This window comes from Dendronephthya gigantea, unplaced genomic scaffold, assembly GCF_004324835.1.
Source record: "Dendronephthya gigantea isolate DGI-Jeju-01 unplaced genomic scaffold, DenGig_1.0 000045F, whole genome shotgun sequence".
Taxonomy (NCBI): Eukaryota; Metazoa; Cnidaria; class Anthozoa; order Malacalcyonacea; family Nephtheidae; genus Dendronephthya; species Dendronephthya gigantea.
In genome coordinates, this window is record NW_021163055.1 from 1,098,829 (window position 1) to 1,114,517 (window position 15,689).

At 39.5% G+C, this 15,689-nt stretch overlaps 5 protein-coding genes across 5 annotated transcripts; 3 read left to right on the forward strand and 2 right to left on the reverse strand.

Annotated features, from left to right (window-relative positions):
• The first annotated feature begins 26 nt into the window (after nt 1-26).
• Nucleotides 27-1,415, forward strand: LOC114527464 (60S ribosomal protein L30-like). The gene is made up of 4 exons (XM_028549118.1): nt 27-59; nt 151-197; nt 765-910; nt 1,175-1,415. The coding sequence occupies exons 2-4, from the start codon at nt 177-179 to the stop codon at nt 1,359-1,361; spliced, it is 354 nt and encodes a 117-aa protein (XP_028404919.1). The 5' UTR covers nt 27-59; nt 151-176; the 3' UTR covers nt 1,362-1,415.
• A 155-nt stretch (nt 1,416-1,570) lies between these two features.
• LOC114527462 lies at nt 1,571-4,048 on the reverse strand. Its single transcript, XM_028549116.1, has 2 exons — nt 3,241-4,048; nt 1,571-2,525 (listed from the first exon to the last, which is right to left on the reverse strand). The coding sequence occupies exons 1-2, from the start codon at nt 3,800-3,802 to the stop codon at nt 2,017-2,019; spliced, it is 1,071 nt and encodes a 356-aa protein (XP_028404917.1). The 5' UTR covers nt 3,803-4,048; the 3' UTR covers nt 1,571-2,016.
• A 1,202-nt stretch (nt 4,049-5,250) lies between these two features.
• Nucleotides 5,251-8,631, forward strand: LOC114527562. Its single transcript, XM_028549253.1, has 3 exons — nt 5,251-6,453; nt 6,618-7,340; nt 7,650-8,631. The coding sequence occupies exons 1-3, from the start codon at nt 5,694-5,696 to the stop codon at nt 7,973-7,975; spliced, it is 1,809 nt and encodes a 602-aa protein (XP_028405054.1). The 5' UTR covers nt 5,251-5,693; the 3' UTR covers nt 7,976-8,631.
• On the reverse strand, nt 8,564-11,455 carry LOC114527563 (solute carrier family 22 member 18-like). The gene is made up of 7 exons (XM_028549254.1): nt 11,141-11,455; nt 10,651-10,894; nt 10,288-10,326; nt 10,019-10,207; nt 9,507-9,733; nt 9,327-9,428; nt 8,564-8,930 (listed from the first exon to the last, which is right to left on the reverse strand). The coding sequence occupies exons 1-7, from the start codon at nt 11,348-11,350 to the stop codon at nt 8,631-8,633; spliced, it is 1,311 nt and encodes a 436-aa protein (XP_028405055.1). The 5' UTR covers nt 11,351-11,455; the 3' UTR covers nt 8,564-8,630.
• A 268-nt stretch (nt 11,456-11,723) lies between these two features.
• Nucleotides 11,724-15,483, forward strand: LOC114527695. The gene is made up of 8 exons (XM_028549402.1): nt 11,724-11,807; nt 12,224-12,334; nt 12,515-12,640; nt 12,724-12,778; nt 12,967-13,065; nt 13,203-14,080; nt 14,306-14,660; nt 14,789-15,483. The coding sequence occupies exons 1-8, from the start codon at nt 11,790-11,792 to the stop codon at nt 15,481-15,483; spliced, it is 2,337 nt and encodes a 778-aa protein (XP_028405203.1). The 5' UTR covers nt 11,724-11,789.
• Nucleotides 15,484-15,689: the final 206 nt, after the last annotated feature.

The window sequence follows — 15,689 nt, forward strand, 5'->3', positions numbered from 1 at the left end:
GTGGGATTCGTCCTCTTTTTTGCCCTCGTGTTCTTTGAACAAAATAAATTTCATTTTAGGTAAGTTTAAAACTGATAATTTCCCTGTTTTTCTTCCGCGATTGTTGTAAATTTTGCATAGAATTAAAGCGCAGTTGTTGCTCTTTATAGAAAAGGGGAATTTTGACGAATTGCACGATGGTTGCCACTAAAAAAACGGTATGTAAAGATTCAGTCAGCCATTCATTTGTTTTGCTGTTGTTATAAAATAGTTAAATCTGTAGCGAACTTATGGTGGAGGCATCAAGAGTGTGCCTGAGAAACCTGATAAAACTGAAATGTATATTTCATCTTATCAGGATTGTAGTTTTGCAGCATGGTTGTTACTTTTCAGCCATTATAATAATATCTCAATAACTTGACTTGGTAAGTTTGCTGTGTGTGTTTTCCCCACCAATAATTAAACCTACCCCACCTGTAATTGAATCTATACTACCTATAATTGAGCCCCCCACCTATAACCTACCCTACCTATAATTGAACCTCCCTCCCCTATAATTGGAACCTACCCCACCTATAATTGAAACCTACCCCACCTATAATTGGAACCTCCCCCACCTATAATGGGAACCTACCCACCTATTCCTGGAAAGAAGGCAGGAAATATGTCAAAACACAGCTGGTATAGCCTGTTAGTTGTGTGTATATGGTAGCATGTTTTTAACTAACAAATTGTCTCTGAATCACCAACCCTTACTTACATTTATTACTCCATAAAAAATGTAGAAAAAGTCTCAAGAAAGCATCAATTCTCGTCTTCAACTTGTCATGAAAAGTGGCAAATACACTTTGGGCTATAAATCCACCTTGAAGACGCTCAGGCAAGGAAAAGCTAAGCTGGTGATCATCTCAAACAACACCCCTCAATTGAGGTATGCGAGGGACCTGTTTAATTGTAACTTCCTATCTGCATATAGTCTGAGTTAAACCTGTCTTATGTTTGCATTTTTGTTACTAAACCAACCTGGCATGTTAAGAATTACTATGGTAAGACTCAAAACCTGACCATTTGTGTTTATTAGTCTAATATTAAACCAAGAGTTGTCGGTTGGTAACTAAGAGTACCATCATATTACCTTACACATAATCATTGCTTTCAAACGGTTCTCTAATATTATTTTTGTGGTCCTTGACAGGAAAAGTGAGATTGAATACTATGCAATGTTGGCAAAGACTGGTGTTCATCATTACACTGGAAACAATATTGAGCTCGGAACCGCATGTGGGAAATATTTCAGGGTGTCCGTGCTGAGCATCACCGACCCTGGTGACTCTGACATCATTCGCACCATGCCAACTGGTCAGGAATCCCAAGACAAGTGATCTTGTTCAGGTTGTAAAATGGCTTGAGTGAAATAAATTAAAGTAAATTTGAAATTGTTGTGTGATATTTGTGTGTTGAGTGAAGAATACAGTAAGAACAAAGAAGGTCTTTTTATGTGGATATATTTGCATTGCACAAAGGCCCTCAAATCAAGTTTTTCAATGTGTTTTTAAATAGATTGATATCACATGCAATCCAAGGGCATTTAGATTTGCCAGCCAGACCAATTTGATTGGCCACTCTTTTATTGATAAGATGGGAGCAGGTGCCCAAATGCAAATTTAATATTGCTTGGCTTCTTCTCGTGAACATGCTGAAACAACTAATTTGTGAAAAATACCACAAATATACAAAAATTCTCTTTTTTCATCTCTTCCTATATACAAAAGTGCTATAAAATAAGTGTATTTCACAAAAATAACAAATAAATTTTTTGACATATTTGAATAATTAGAAACTGCAAAATTTCACGTCTAAGGTTTTACGGACAATGGCTAGTTCTAGGAGTTTGTATTGGGTGTTCACTGGGAAATTATGCGTTGGAATTATTGTTTTATGAATATTTCTGCATACCTAGCATTTGGCATGTAACTTCTTATTCACAGACTAACTATGACAGTTTCTGAGGGCGTAATGCTGTGTTCTATAAATAGATTATGACTCATCATCATCAAAACACAACTCTAGATAGTTCCTTTGCCCGGCTGGGAGATTACGTTTTTGCTCTGGTTGCACTGCCCTTGGTGGCAGGATAGATGGTTTCTCTTCCTCGTGGTTTGGCATATTCATATATTCCGATTCATCTGTTTCCATATCTCTAGAATGGTCTGCTTCAGGTTTATCATAGAGATGTCCATCCTCAAGTTCTTCATCTGATGGCATTATGACATAACTTCCTGTGCTTGACTGGTCGTCCTCATACCCTGCGTCAATTTTCTCCACTTCATGGTTGGCGTTAGGATCTTCTATCGCTAGAGCATCTATGTCAATCTCGGCGTAGCTGCTTTTCGCTGCTTGCGTTGGTTCTGCGGCGGCATATTTAAAGTGGTTTGCTGGTTTTACGGTGCAGGTCATAAGAATTGGAGCTGCTTTAAGAACCTCACTGACTTGTTCAATTGTCATATTACTCATGTTAACACCATCTACATCCAAGAGTTGGTCTCCTAGAAACAAGAAATGTTGCTTGAAGGACTTTAATATTTCCAACAATTTACTTCACTCAATATCAGGCAATAGTATTTGTCAATGAGTTTGCTATTTGGCAAGCTGCCTAGATATAGCCTGGTTGAAATATTTTAGATGTTTGCTGGAGAGAACTACCAGTTCATATGATTTGATTTGTATTATTACTGTCAAATTTATCCAATTATCAAATTTATCCAACTTCATAATCTCACAATGAGGTCAAATTATATAAAGTCAATAATCTCACAATAGGGTCAGATGCAACTGAACACTTTAGGAACTTGATATATGCTTTGTCCCTTTGATGTCACAAACAAACATTACATGAAGAAGTGATGTGGGAAAAGTTCAGTAAATGTACACCAAATGCAATAATTGAAATCTAAGAAAGGAAACACATGCCAATCTAATCAATTCAGACAAATGGAAGTTCAATTCAATGATTTATCCTTTGAAGAGTTGGTATTTGTAGGTGTACTCTTGTTATTTTGTTACATAATTTTGGGTCAAATGTACTTATATGGAAGTATAAATGCTAGTAGCAAACTAAACAAAATTCAGGGAAGTAATTTATTTCCTTATTTTGAGGTAATGTAAGCATGCCTGTTTCTTTTTCTCCTGAAGATTAGCTTTTAAGCTGATTATGCGATTACAGCATTTTCAAATATTAACCCATAATAATGGTCTATATACCTGGACGAAGTACACCCGTTTCTGCTACAGGGCCATCTTCAACAATTCGGGTAACAAATACACACCCGTTTACGCTTTTAATCCGAACACCAATGCCCTTCGTGGGATCTTTGAACAATTTAATTCGTTTTAGATCGCCGTTCAATCTCACGCTCCGTCTACGAACTGGATCTTCCTCTTCTGCTTTGAAGAAGTCATCTTTTGCGAAATTCACAATTAAAATCCAAGCGTCTCGTTCCTCAGGCGATTCGCAGTTCATAATGTGCGTCTTCCCCGATTTTGTATCGATGCTAAAACAATGATCCTTGCTTTTTGCCTTTGAGAAATACTTGCCGACCGCGAGGATGTCGGCGAGAAATATCCGACCCATCGGACGCTTCTTGTCTGTGTGTTCTTCCTTCTTGAAAAAGCACAAAACTTCGCCGTTTATTTTGAAGTATCGTTTTCGCCATTTCTTTAACACCCTACTCTTCTTCTCGACGAAGCCTTCCTTCAAAATTCGCGGTTTGTAAGCGGCTTGTTTATGACTTCTTGCCTGCGACATTGCTTCAGGAGAGCTCATATCTCGAGTAATTATTGCAAATTATAAATGCCTTTTACAAAGAAAGCACACTAAGCTCAATATCTGAATGTAAATTTGGGTCAATACCAGAAATGTTTAGCCTCCTCGTACCTGGCACCGTTTGAAACTTCGATAAAGTGAAAGCTTTTGTCTGTAATAAAACCTTTTAACTTAAACTATTCACGGACACTATATGATTATATGTTAATGTCCATCAAAATGCGTCTAAAAGCGGCCCACACGGAAGGGAAGGGAGGCATGTTATGCAGTTATGTCATCGCATTTTTTAAACCGGATGTCATATAACAATTACTTCCACGTTATAATACAAAAGCATGAACCGAAATTATCTATAATGGCCTCATTTTAAACTATTTGTATTGGCCTGTTGTTGTGGTTTGCCGTGGAAAACATTAAAGTGAAATATGACCATTTATGGAACGTCCATCTGTGAGAAGATAGCGTAGAATTTTCTTCTTTCTTCCATAAAAATCATCGGCCGTTGCAGCGTCTATCAGATAAGTTGCAACAAAAGGTTCTTTCTGGTGGAAAGTAGCAATTATGAATCTTTTTGTCGCAAATGTTTGAAACACAATATTGTATTTTGTCGATCAAACTTCGGTTGATTCAGTAAAATTTCGTTTTAAAATTAACTTCTTCACTGAAACTAAACCAAACAACCAGACTAGAAACTAAAGTATCGCCAAGATTATCAGTTTTTTAACTGGATCACCAATTATGGAAAAACGCAACAACAGGATTGCACTTTTAATCTTTCCCCACCCATAAACTGTACGCTAGTAACCGGTAATGAAACCCAATACTTGTTCACTAATCGGAATTACTTTCTTCAAAAAGAAAGGGACAACCCGAATCGGTGGCTGAGATTTTAGTCGGGTTTCGAAAGCGAAACATAAAGCTATTTAGAAATTGTTAAATTGGATACTTAAAGCTTGATATTCCAGCTTAATTCGTTGTTTCTGAAGAGAAACACATCCCAATATTAATTGCTTTTTGCAGGGTTACATTAAATAAAATGGGAAAGAAAGTACCTAAGGCTTAAAGCACTTCACCGTTGTCTTAAAATCTTTTTCCCAATTGAAACATTTTCAACCCATGGACACTGTCTAGTTTATGCCAAAGCAATAAACAACCCACTCAAGTACAAAACCGGAACACCTATTATTCAGTATTGTCCTGTTTCTGTATAAAATCAGCATGGTATATGTAAACAAGGAATAATAGAGAATCATGCGTGGATTTTCCTCAACAGATCTCAAACACCGCAGATATTATCATAACTTTAATGACCAAAAATATTTATAAATTTCATCTATAAAAGTGCCGCAAGTTCATCCTATACGACATCTGCCAATCAGGGAAATTTACCCGTACGATGTTTTTACCCGGCGTTTTTGCATACGATTTTAGTAACCCGTTGTTACTTCCCATACGTTATCTATACCCGGATATATTTTGCCTACGATATTAGACTCCAGGAGTTATATACCTAGCAACAAAAGCTTTCTTTGACATTCTGAACAAATTTTGTTTGAATTTTTTTTTGGTCAAGTATACAAACAAATCGTGGGGTTTCTAACGAAGATTTTATTAATCTTCCTAAATCTGGACGTATTTTGCTGTGTTTCAGCTAAAATCGAGAAATCCAAGATTATTGAAAATATCGACGATGATCGATCTGGACCATCTGGTGAATGATTGATTTAAATGTTTGGTAATTTTTGTAATGAAAATCATTTGGATCTTGTGTTAATACTTTAAGAGCTATTCTGAGTACTATGTAAAGACATGCTTTATTTAATACGTCTGTAAAAGTAAATTTGGTTTTATTAGTATATAACAGAAATAACGTTGATTAACTGACTACAATATGGCTTCATTTGGGCCAAGGGCAGTAATTTGCTATATTTGTGGAAGGAAATATGGTACATCTTCTATCAAGATCCATGAGCCACAATGCCTTAAAAAATGGCATTTGGAAAACCGGGATTTACCCAAGCACATGAGAAGACGTCCACCAGTCAGACCGCAAGGTTTCGGCGAGTTTTCAACGAATGGCCAATCTCTCGGCAACCAAATCGATGCAATGAATGAACTCTCCTATGGTACTTCCAAGCAGCAGCTTTTACCTTGCGAGAACTGCGGTCGGACATTCCTTCCGGATCGTTTGCCGGTTCACCAAAGGAGTTGCCGCCCAGGTAATGCAGCTAAGCCGGGTCGTGGTAACCCTATGCAAAATGGTGGCCCAGGTGAAACCAATAGATTCGGGTTCAGGGAACAGCCGAGGGAACCAGTAAAGCCAAAAACTATTATCTGTTATATTTGTGGACGTGAATTTGGGAGTGCGTCCATCTCGATTCATGAGCCGCAATGCTTAAAGAAATGGAAGCTTGAGAACAACAGTTTGCCAAAACATATGCGGCGACCTGTTCCAACCAAACCTGACGTCCTACCAAGCCTGACAGGTGATGAAAATGACAGAGAAAGGAGAAATCAGTTGGCATATGAATCAGCTAAACAACAATTGGTACCTTGTCCAAATTGTAAACGGACATTCCAGCCAGATAGATTAAGTGTTCATCTCAGATCATGCAGGCAGGGTGCCAAGACTATACAGTCATCACCAAATAGTAAGTTTATAATATAGTATGTAAGCTGGACTATTAAGATTATAGAATTACACCTGAAATACTGGGTAACCAGTGTGCAGCCTTCTTGATTAAATATCACCACCAAATTTTGATTATAAATGTGTCCAATAAAATAACTTACAGAACTGTTTTTCTTACCATAGACAGGCTTGGGTCACAGAAGCAGTCAGACCCTTTGGAATTTCCACCAAGATCTCCAACAACGCCACCCAGAAAACCAACCACAAAATCCACCCGAAATCAATACAAAAAGCCACCATCTCGCACCAAAGGACAGAGTGACTTCAACAACAACTTTGATGACATGCAACACCATCTTGAAAGTTCTAATTCCCATGAGAAAACTTCTAATTCATTTAGGAAGGGTTCCAATTCGTTTGGGAACAACTCTAATTCACACAGGAACAGTTCTAATTCATATGGAAACGCAAGGGTTGGATCAGGTGGCAGTAATAGATCACATCCTGACGATGATTCACACAGAAACCCCGGATCGCAACCAACTCGTAAAAAACCGAATGTGAAAAAAGCCAGCGGACCGAAGAAAGGTGGTTTTGCGAGTCCGAATTCTGATGCATTCGGTCGTTCAGCTGGGTTGGGCACCTCTGGTATGAATGATCCTGAAGCTTTCCAATCAAGCGGCAATGGTAATTTAGTTCCTTGCTTCAAATGTGGGCGAACCTTTGCAGCTGACAGAGTTGAGAAACATCAGGCAATCTGTAACAATGCGAAACAACGGAAAGTGTTCAACTCGAGCAAGCATCGAACTGAGGGCACCGAGGCAGCCTCGTTTAACAGACCAGGTAGAGCGAGTAGCAAGGCACAGATACAACCGAAATCAAAGTCCAATTGGAGGAAAAACCACGGTAAGAATAAACTAATAACTAATACTGGGTAGCTCTATCAGTTCTAAGTCTGTTCTTTCTAGAGGTCCAGTAAGGATCATCTCTTATTGATCCACTGTTACTACAGGAGGAAACCTAAACTAAACTAACTTTATTTATACTGGATAGCTCTATCAGTTCTAAACTGTTCTTCCTAGAGATCCAGTAAGGATCATCTCTTATTGATCCAGTGTTTACTACTGGAGGAAACCTAAACTAAGCTAAACACCCTCTCTAGTCTAGTCTATCATTGGCCAGTCTTTTTTGACAAGAAATATCGTTTCTTTGCAGAGGACTTTATCAGAGCGATACGTGACGCAAAGAAGGTTCAGGACCATGTCAAAAAAGGAGGAAAGGTGTCTGACCTTCCCCCACCCCCTCCAAGTGAAAACCCTGACTACGTATACTGTAAGCATTGTACGCGAAGATTTGCGCCGGAAACCGCTGCTCGGCATATTCCGAAGTGTGCAACAACGATTAGTCGTCCAGCCCCACCGAAGCAACGAGCCATTCCCCTGGGGGGAAGCCGTGCTAGCGGTGGGGGCGCTCGTGTCAGAGGTCAGTATACTACAACAAGTACCCAGCGAGGTGGGGGAAACCGAAGATTGTATAGATAGATAGAACTGTTATCTTTTGTTCAACATATGGCCACGATTTTCATCCCCAAAGAATGAATGGAAATTACTAGTCGGATAAAGTCGATCCTAGGGCATTTGCACTGAATGAAATGCACTTTGAACAAGTTTAAACCACTTGTGTAAACATACAAGTAGATATATGAATGTCTACGCATCATATTATTAAGCTCTATTGCACGTTATATCTTATGATAGTTTAAATGCGCTATATATATTGAATCATTGACGGCGTAAATGAAAGCAATATACATTAGTTTTATACACGTATGTAAATCAAATTTGCACATGCAGTTCGTCGCTTGTATAATTATGAGGAACATGATGAAGTCATCTGTCTTCAGGTGCTATCTTGCGGTTGATTTTGTTTAATTTTCTTCCGCTTTCTTGGAGAAACAAACTTTGATTCGCCTATTTCTTATTTTATGACTGCTTGTCACGTTCATAGTTTTGATTGGTCGCAATCAAAATACAGCAACGACACACAGAAATTCGTGCATAGAGGCTGAAAAATCAACCATTGATGATGGTTGCTCTAAATGAGTACAATATTCAAACAAATATCAGTCTATTGTCATTAATTTATTGCCACAAATTGTACATAAAAATGAGTCTAAATTACATTTGAATAAAATTGTCACGATTCGGTCTGTATGTTTTGTTTTAAAAACAAGAACAGTGCCGTGCCTAAACAAACTACAAATCCTACGGTTCCAAACGACGTGTACCCGAAGCGATGAAGAAGGATTCCGCCGACCGTTGGGGCGATTGTCCGTATGAGAGCGTGGGTGGCAAAGGAGATGCCAAGGGCAAAGCCCGTGTCTTCTGCTGGGACTAGTTTGGTTAGAATGGAGTTGGTGATCACGCCAAACAATGCACCACCAAAAACAAGAGGTACGACCATCACACAGAGATGCAGCGCGCGAGAGCTGAAGAACTATTATGAAAAGATAACATTGTAATTGTTGAGGGCGACCTGAAGATAGACGACCTTACCGTCATCGTTTTAAAATCAAGTACTATTACTCAATAGTAATCATTTCTTGCTCAATAGCTAAGCCTTAGTTGGTAGAGGGATAGAACTTTTAGATACCCAGAAATGCCAGATCAAATTCATGAAATAAAGAATTTAGCGTTGTTCATTGTAGTTTTAAATGGAAACGAATCTAGAAGGTTTTCTCCAACACAATTTGAATCAAATGAAATTTTTATGTCGGTTTGAAAGCTTCTTTTTTAGGATCTCATTGCAATTCAGCCTGCCAAATCCAGTTGGAAAATAATACGCGCAATAGAAACTGGAAAAGATAACCAAAGATTATTAACTCTGGCTTACCAAAAGAACATAACCGAAAGAGCATAAAATCATTGCCAGGACCAAAGTATTTTTTTCGTTCATTCGCTTCGTAACAAAACCCACACCAAAACCTTGCACAAGCTGTGAAAAAAGAGGTGAAACCCTTGAGATGAAATCCCAGCAAAAATGTGCGGGGTTCTTAATTCAGAATTTACTTACAATCATGAGTGATCCAATGTAGGACATAAACATCCCATGCTGAGCTGGAGTCAGGCCGAATGTGTTTACAACGACTAAGGAGAACATTGATTGAAATATACCAAATGGTAGTCCAGATATTAGTTTCATTACGTAGATCAATCCTACACCTGGAATTAGCATCAGCTCTTTGATTCTTTTCACATCAAACAAGGACACAGGGGAGGCTTGCTGCTTAGGATTTGACTCTGGGAGAAATAGAGGAAGGTGGTTTAGATAGGTTAACGAAGAGGTCAGAAGATATAATGGTATTGCAAGAAAGATATTATGGAATAAAGAGATTTGAAGTTGCAAGGTGGTGGACATTGCATAGAAAATGAGGGATGCAAGGTTGAGATAATATGGACATGTAATAAGAAGAGATGAAGGAGAGCTGGTCAGAGATATCATGGAATGAAGGGATCAGAAGATGCACAATTGAAGCAGACAAGGCAACATTGAGATATTGTGTTTTAAAACATAAGCTCCAGCACCTGTTTTTTGCCTTGTGAATTTTGGTATGAACATCATGACAAATCCCACAGCAAACACAGATAAAAATGCAGCTGACATCAGAGCAGCATTTTTAGAGAAATATTTTGAAATTTGTCCACCAATAAATGGTCCCAAAATTACTCCTGCTCCATAGGAAAATCCAAGCTGACCCAATGCAACTGCTCTTTCTGTAAGTCAACATAAAAAATTGTCCTTAACACAGGTTTTGTATTTTTAAAATATTTGACAGTTAATTAAGGAGAATTACCTTTGTGGCTTGTCAAATCTGTCATGACCATCTGGGCACCTGGTTGCAGAAAAGAGAATAAAATGATGGTGAAGTTGTGTTTTCTAAGCTGGTGTCAATGTTAATTAAAGAGTGCACCATGTTGACTGTATTAGAAAGGGGTGGCTGTATTAGAGAGGGGTGGCTGTATTAGAGAGAGGTGACTGTACTAGAGGAGGTAACTGTATTAGAGACAGGTGATTGTATTAGAGAGAGGTGACTGTATTAGAGGCGGTGACTGTATTACAGAGGTGATTGCATGTATTAGAGATTAGGCTTACTAAAGAGAAGTGATCATAATAGAAATGGGTCAAAAGTTTGACTCCACACCATGCAAGCATATACCTTGAGCACCATGCATGAATATCCCAGGCACCCGTGCGAGGAACAGCATGGCGGGACTGCTAGCGATTGCAAGAAGAAAATAAATGAAAAATCCACAAGAATGTGCTAACATAAGTACAGCTCTGCTTCCAAACATATCACCCAGACGTCCATAGATTGGTCCACCAAGCAACTGGAGGGCACCAAACACTGTTTGCAGATACCCATAGGTGACCATATCGATCCCGAGAGATTTGGTTATATACTGAAAAAATATATGGTTACTTCAACATCAGAATTTTGGTAATCTGAAAAGTGAAGACTATAGGAAGTGCAGTATTTTGCTTGAGGAACGTAATCTATTATTAATTATTTAAATCACATGTACTATTTACGTTCTAATATAACCAAGGGGCAGCCAGACAAGGTCTTGTTATACCACATACTTGATGAGTTAGATTTACTAGCTTATATCTCTATCAAGAGCAAATCTATAATTTCAAAACCGTACTGGATAGACACCGATATTAATCCAGAAACATGACGAATACAACACGTTGCAGAAATGAACAGCAAACACCAGTAGCCGTCTTTTTGGCTGTGGTTTCTCCTCCGATGCAAAATTTTCGTCATTTTTAGAATCATGATCTATCTCCTCGGACATAACCGTCGTGTTTTCCGACTTTAAATCGTCGTATTTTTTCCTTAAAACGCTTGACATGATCGTATCTAAAACCCATAGACCATGACGCGTTTTGTCACTTTTGTGATCTTTGAAATAATTTTATTGTTATTATAACAAATGAAATTTAAAGACCACGTCTGGGGAAAACAACCCGGAGAGGGTACAAAACTCGTATTTTAGAAAACGGCCAAATTTTTCCACAGGTGTGGTAGGCTAAGCCTAACAAGTCATATTTTGACGATTTTTCATTTGTAAATCGAAATTGCATATTGTTTGGGCTAACTATAGTTAAAGAGTATACAAAAAGTGAGCGAAGGACATGATATATGTATTTATCTACTGATAAATCAGCAAAAAATGTACAGTAATAATTTTTCACATCTTGGAGCGGGGAAGACTACAACTAACCCTAAAATCGGGTCGATTTCTCTCGGCCCATTTCCCTCGAAGCTCGCGATATTCGTTGTTTTGCAACATGGCTAGTTCAATGTTGGTAAGTCGTGCTTTTTATCATGTTTAAGTTTTTAAACGATTTTTTGCTTTTAGACTGTTAGCTCGTCTTGGGATTGATGTAGTCAGATTTTGTTGCATAAATAATACATACTTTATGTTTTCTGTTGTATTAATATTATAGTCTATAGTTTTTGTATTGTAAATTGCATTGATTGTAAAAAATAGATAAAGCCTGTAAAAATATATCATATTGATCAGTGTAACCTGTGATTAATTCTTAAATTGTGCCATTCCCAGAGGACTGATCAGGCGTTGAGGGTTTAAATCTGGAGGCAGAACTCTTTAAAAAATATCATTCAAATTTACAAATTTTAAGTTTACAAATTATCATTAGCATCTCCTACCACCAGATCACAAACCAGCCCCCCTGACATCTTTGCTACATTTGTCTTGCAGAGAGGTAGCAAAGTACTGTGGTGGATGACTCCGCCCCTAGCGGGTGTGGCATACCATATGACGACACTCAAGGCAGCAGACAACCCTCAGAGGAAACTTGATCCAAAAGATGTAAGATTACCAAGATTTTTATGTCTAATGTGTGATGGTTTAGGTTCATATAGATGGGCTATAAGATATATATTCTGTAGAGAAGTTGGACTTAAATATTTATTATACCTCTATGGCTTTATTTCATATTATACCATATATATAGAATTCTTCCACTCAAAAATAACCATTTATGTTAAGCTTGAGATTTATGATAAGCCAGTGAAGGAATCAATGAAACCTGATGAGGATATTCAGCCAACTGCATTGGAGGAACAGATTTCAAAAGGCAGAAAATTTGTTTGGAAACACTCTGATAAAGTGAAGGTTGACCAATTAATATTGCAATATTTTAAGATGGTTATTGTATGATTATGGAAACAGTAATTTCTTTCATCTTGTCTTCACAGAATGTGACAGATTCCTCAACCGAAGGCGCCAAAACATTTTGGGACAAGACAAAAGGTTAAAGCATGTTAATTTGTTTTTATTTTTCTAAATTCACAAACTGTTATTGGTAGATAAATTTCCTGGCTAGAAAGTTTCAAACTGATCCACAAGAGCCATATTCAAAGCTGTTTATTCTCACACAATTAAGCCATTCATTTTTCATGAACCAATATTTCAAAAAAATATTTTATCCTTGTTTTAAGAATTTGCAACAAACATCCAAACTGACAGAACATTGCAGCTGAAAACTGGAGCAATCACAGTCGCTTCTGTGACTGGTATTTTGATGGTTGGTAGAGGAAGTGAGTGTATAAAATATGCTGCTCTTTTGTGAATCTTGTTCAATCCTGTTGTGATCTTTTCTTGGGTAGGAGGAGGGCTGCCCAGCTAAAGAGTAGTGGGGTTAATTCTCACTTCAGTCTCCACCTTTTCTCCCCAGGACGACCTCTGCGGAGGGTATTTTTTGCCGGTACCCTGGGCGCCGCAACAGCGGCAGTTTGTTACCCGGCGAAAGCATCCTCCGTGATAAAATCTGGATACAACAGATTTACGTCTATCATGACTGACTCCAAGTCAGATTCGACACGAGCGAAGGTCAAGTTTGATGATAATGTCGACCAGTTTCGTAGCGGAGAAACTTTGATGTTGGAAGAAGCCTTTATTCTTGGTGAAATGGTCTATGAAGAGCTGCAAAAAAAGATCCATGGTGATGAGATTCACTTACCCGATGTCATGGCGATTTGTCACGAAGTTGTACGAGAAGTTTTCCTCGGGATTAGCGAGGATTTTGAGATTCAAACGGGAGGTTACGTCGGCGCAGATCGGCCACGCACGGAACCGACAGGTACCGAACCCCATGCGGGCTCTGACGTGGTGCTCTATGCGAAAGACGTGACCCGACGCGTGGTTCAAGAAGTCCTGGATTCCATCAACGAGGATATTGAAATTCAAACCGGGGGGGTGGTTACCGGTGCTCCAACAATCGCCCTTGATTCGACAATTTTAGCGAAGGAAATTTCGATCGTGGTTTCAAATGTTTTGAAACGAGATATCGCTTCGGAAGAGGCCGACCAACAGGATTACCTTTTCTCAAGTCCCACGCGATTGTCAGCCGTTGTCTGCGAGGAATACACGAAATGCGTGGACGCGGCTATTCGAGCGCAAGTTCCAACGGGAAAATGTCATGTGATCATTAATTCAGCGTCCCTCGCCGCAAAAACTGCGGCTGAAATTAAGGTGGCTATTGATGGTTTGAAGAACAGTCGGTCTGTCGTCGTGAGCTCGAGCCGTCCCGTGAATACATCGGACTCGGGGAAGGTACGATTATTTTTTTGTATCTTTAGGAATTTCAGGCTGTTTCACTCTTAGGTTTGCGAATACGGTATCTGTGCAACTATGGCCTACGATTAGATAATCCTAAATGGAAAAACTGGTCTTCCCAAAAATTGGGAAAAGTCAAACAGTTTTCTAAGAAATACAACAACCTACTCACCCCCCCCCCTTGTTTAACCGACGTCAAATTTATCCTTATTTGTGCTGTAGGTTGTTGATGAAGTGGCGTCCAGTCTCTTAGCTCACATAGAGCAAGATATTAGCAAGTCTCGCGGGAAGGACTACGCCTTCTCTGAGGCCAGCAACATCGTACGAAAGGCTTCTCAAGAGGCCACAAAAGCGATTGCTTCCGACGTCCAAAGTTCGGGTGCGCCAGTACAAGGTCGGAGAACAAGAGTCGTGCTTGATTTAGCGAAGAAACTTGGGGAAGAGATGATAGAAGCTATTAATGAAGATATTGAGATTCAGACAGGGTCAGGCTTACGACGGCCGTCCGATGGCAAGCCGAAGCCTCCTCGTGAACCTCCGGTGATAGTGAGTAAGGAGGATGCTTCAACATTAGATGGTAAATATTATGTTTAGGACTAAACTGTTTGTCCTTCCTAGAGGTCCAGTAAGGATAATCTCTTATTGATCCAGTGTTAATCTCCATAACTCTCTTATTTCTTGTCCTAACGTATATTTCTGGTTTAGGTATCATGTACAGTCCAATGTACGTTCCTGGTTTCGACCATATCGCTGACGCTGTCATTGACGAGGTCTCCGAGGCTCTTCGCGGACGGGGGGTAATCATTCACGAACTAGACCACTTGGCTCATGTGACCATGAAAGAAATCCTGGACGGTGTAAGCGAAGATATTGAAATTCAAACCGGGGGGTGGGCCGGTCGGGAGCACAAACCCCACGCTGTGTTAAGCGGCAAGGAGCTGGTCCGTCGCGTAGCGAACGAAGTTCTCCAGGCCATAGAAGAGGACATGAATATTCAGACTGGAGGAAAATTGGAAAGAAAACGTGATCTGTATTTTGACAGCAGACGGCTGGCTAAAAATATCGTTGATTCAGTTATGAGCGATGTTGAACGTGACACAAAAGAGCCTGAGACTAGTTCGCCGTATTTGTTCTCAGTCCCCGAAGACCTCGCGAAGTTGGCCTTGAAAAAGTTGCAAGATGACATCGATCAGGCGGCGATCGGAATTGGTCGAAATGTCGGTCAGGTTCATGTTGATGTCGATGCGTTGTCGGAAGAAGTCGGTCAGCAACTCAAGGAGAGAATTGAAGAATTTTACATTCGTGCAAATTCGATCGGGGATCTACGTGCACGGGAAGTCGCGATCGTCGACTTCGGAGAGATCCGAAAAAGAGAGTGTGTTTTTGAGGTGATAACATGAAGAAAGATTTGTCCGAAAACCCGTTAATTTCACCGAGACCTGGAGACGAGCCTCTACACGTGGTAAAGGACTGGGGTGAGATGGCAAAGCGGATCGTTGAGACGACGACGAAGGCTATCCAGGAAGATATAGAAATCCAAACTGGCGGAGCGAAACTGGGCACAAGTCCGCGCGTCGTCATTGATGCCAGAGGCTTGATGACCAAA

Coding starts and splice junctions, on each gene's coding strand:
- LOC114527563 (XM_028549254.1), bottom strand. CDS start 11,350: ATGTCAAGCGTTTTAAGGAAAAAATACGACGATTTAAAGTCGGAAAAC. Junction 10,327..10,650: donor ATTCATGCATGGTGCTCAAG/GTATATGCTTGC, acceptor TTCTGCAACCAG/GTGCCCAGATGGTCATGACA. Junction 9,734..10,018: donor ATTCACAAGGCAAAAAACAG/GTGCTGGAGCTT, acceptor TATTTCTCCCAG/AGTCAAATCCTAAGCAGCAA.
- LOC114527464 (XM_028549118.1), top strand. CDS start 177: ATGGTTGCCACTAAAAAAACG. Junction 198..764: donor TGGTTGCCACTAAAAAAACG/GTATGTAAAGAT, acceptor TAAAAAATGTAG/AAAAAGTCTCAAGAAAGCAT. Junction 911..1,174: donor AACAACACCCCTCAATTGAG/GTATGCGAGGGA, acceptor GGTCCTTGACAG/GAAAAGTGAGATTGAATACT.
- LOC114527462 (XM_028549116.1), bottom strand. CDS start 3,802: ATGAGCTCTCCTGAAGCAATGTCGCAGGCAAGAAGTCATAAACAAGCC. Junction 2,526..3,240: donor AACGGGTGTACTTCGTCCAG/GTATATAGACCA, acceptor TCTTGTTTCTAG/GAGACCAACTCTTGGATGTA.
- LOC114527695 (XM_028549402.1), top strand. Junction 12,641..12,723: donor AACACTCTGATAAAGTGAAG/GTTGACCAATTA, acceptor TTGTCTTCACAG/AATGTGACAGATTCCTCAAC. Junction 12,779..12,966: donor ATTTTGGGACAAGACAAAAG/GTTAAAGCATGT, acceptor CCTTGTTTTAAG/AATTTGCAACAAACATCCAA.
- LOC114527562 (XM_028549253.1), top strand. CDS start 5,694: ATGGCTTCATTTGGGCCAAGGGCAGTAATTTGCTATATTTGTGGAAGG. Junction 6,454..6,617: donor TATACAGTCATCACCAAATA/GTAAGTTTATAA, acceptor TTCTTACCATAG/ACAGGCTTGGGTCACAGAAG. Junction 7,341..7,649: donor CAATTGGAGGAAAAACCACG/GTAAGAATAAAC, acceptor GTTTCTTTGCAG/AGGACTTTATCAGAGCGATA.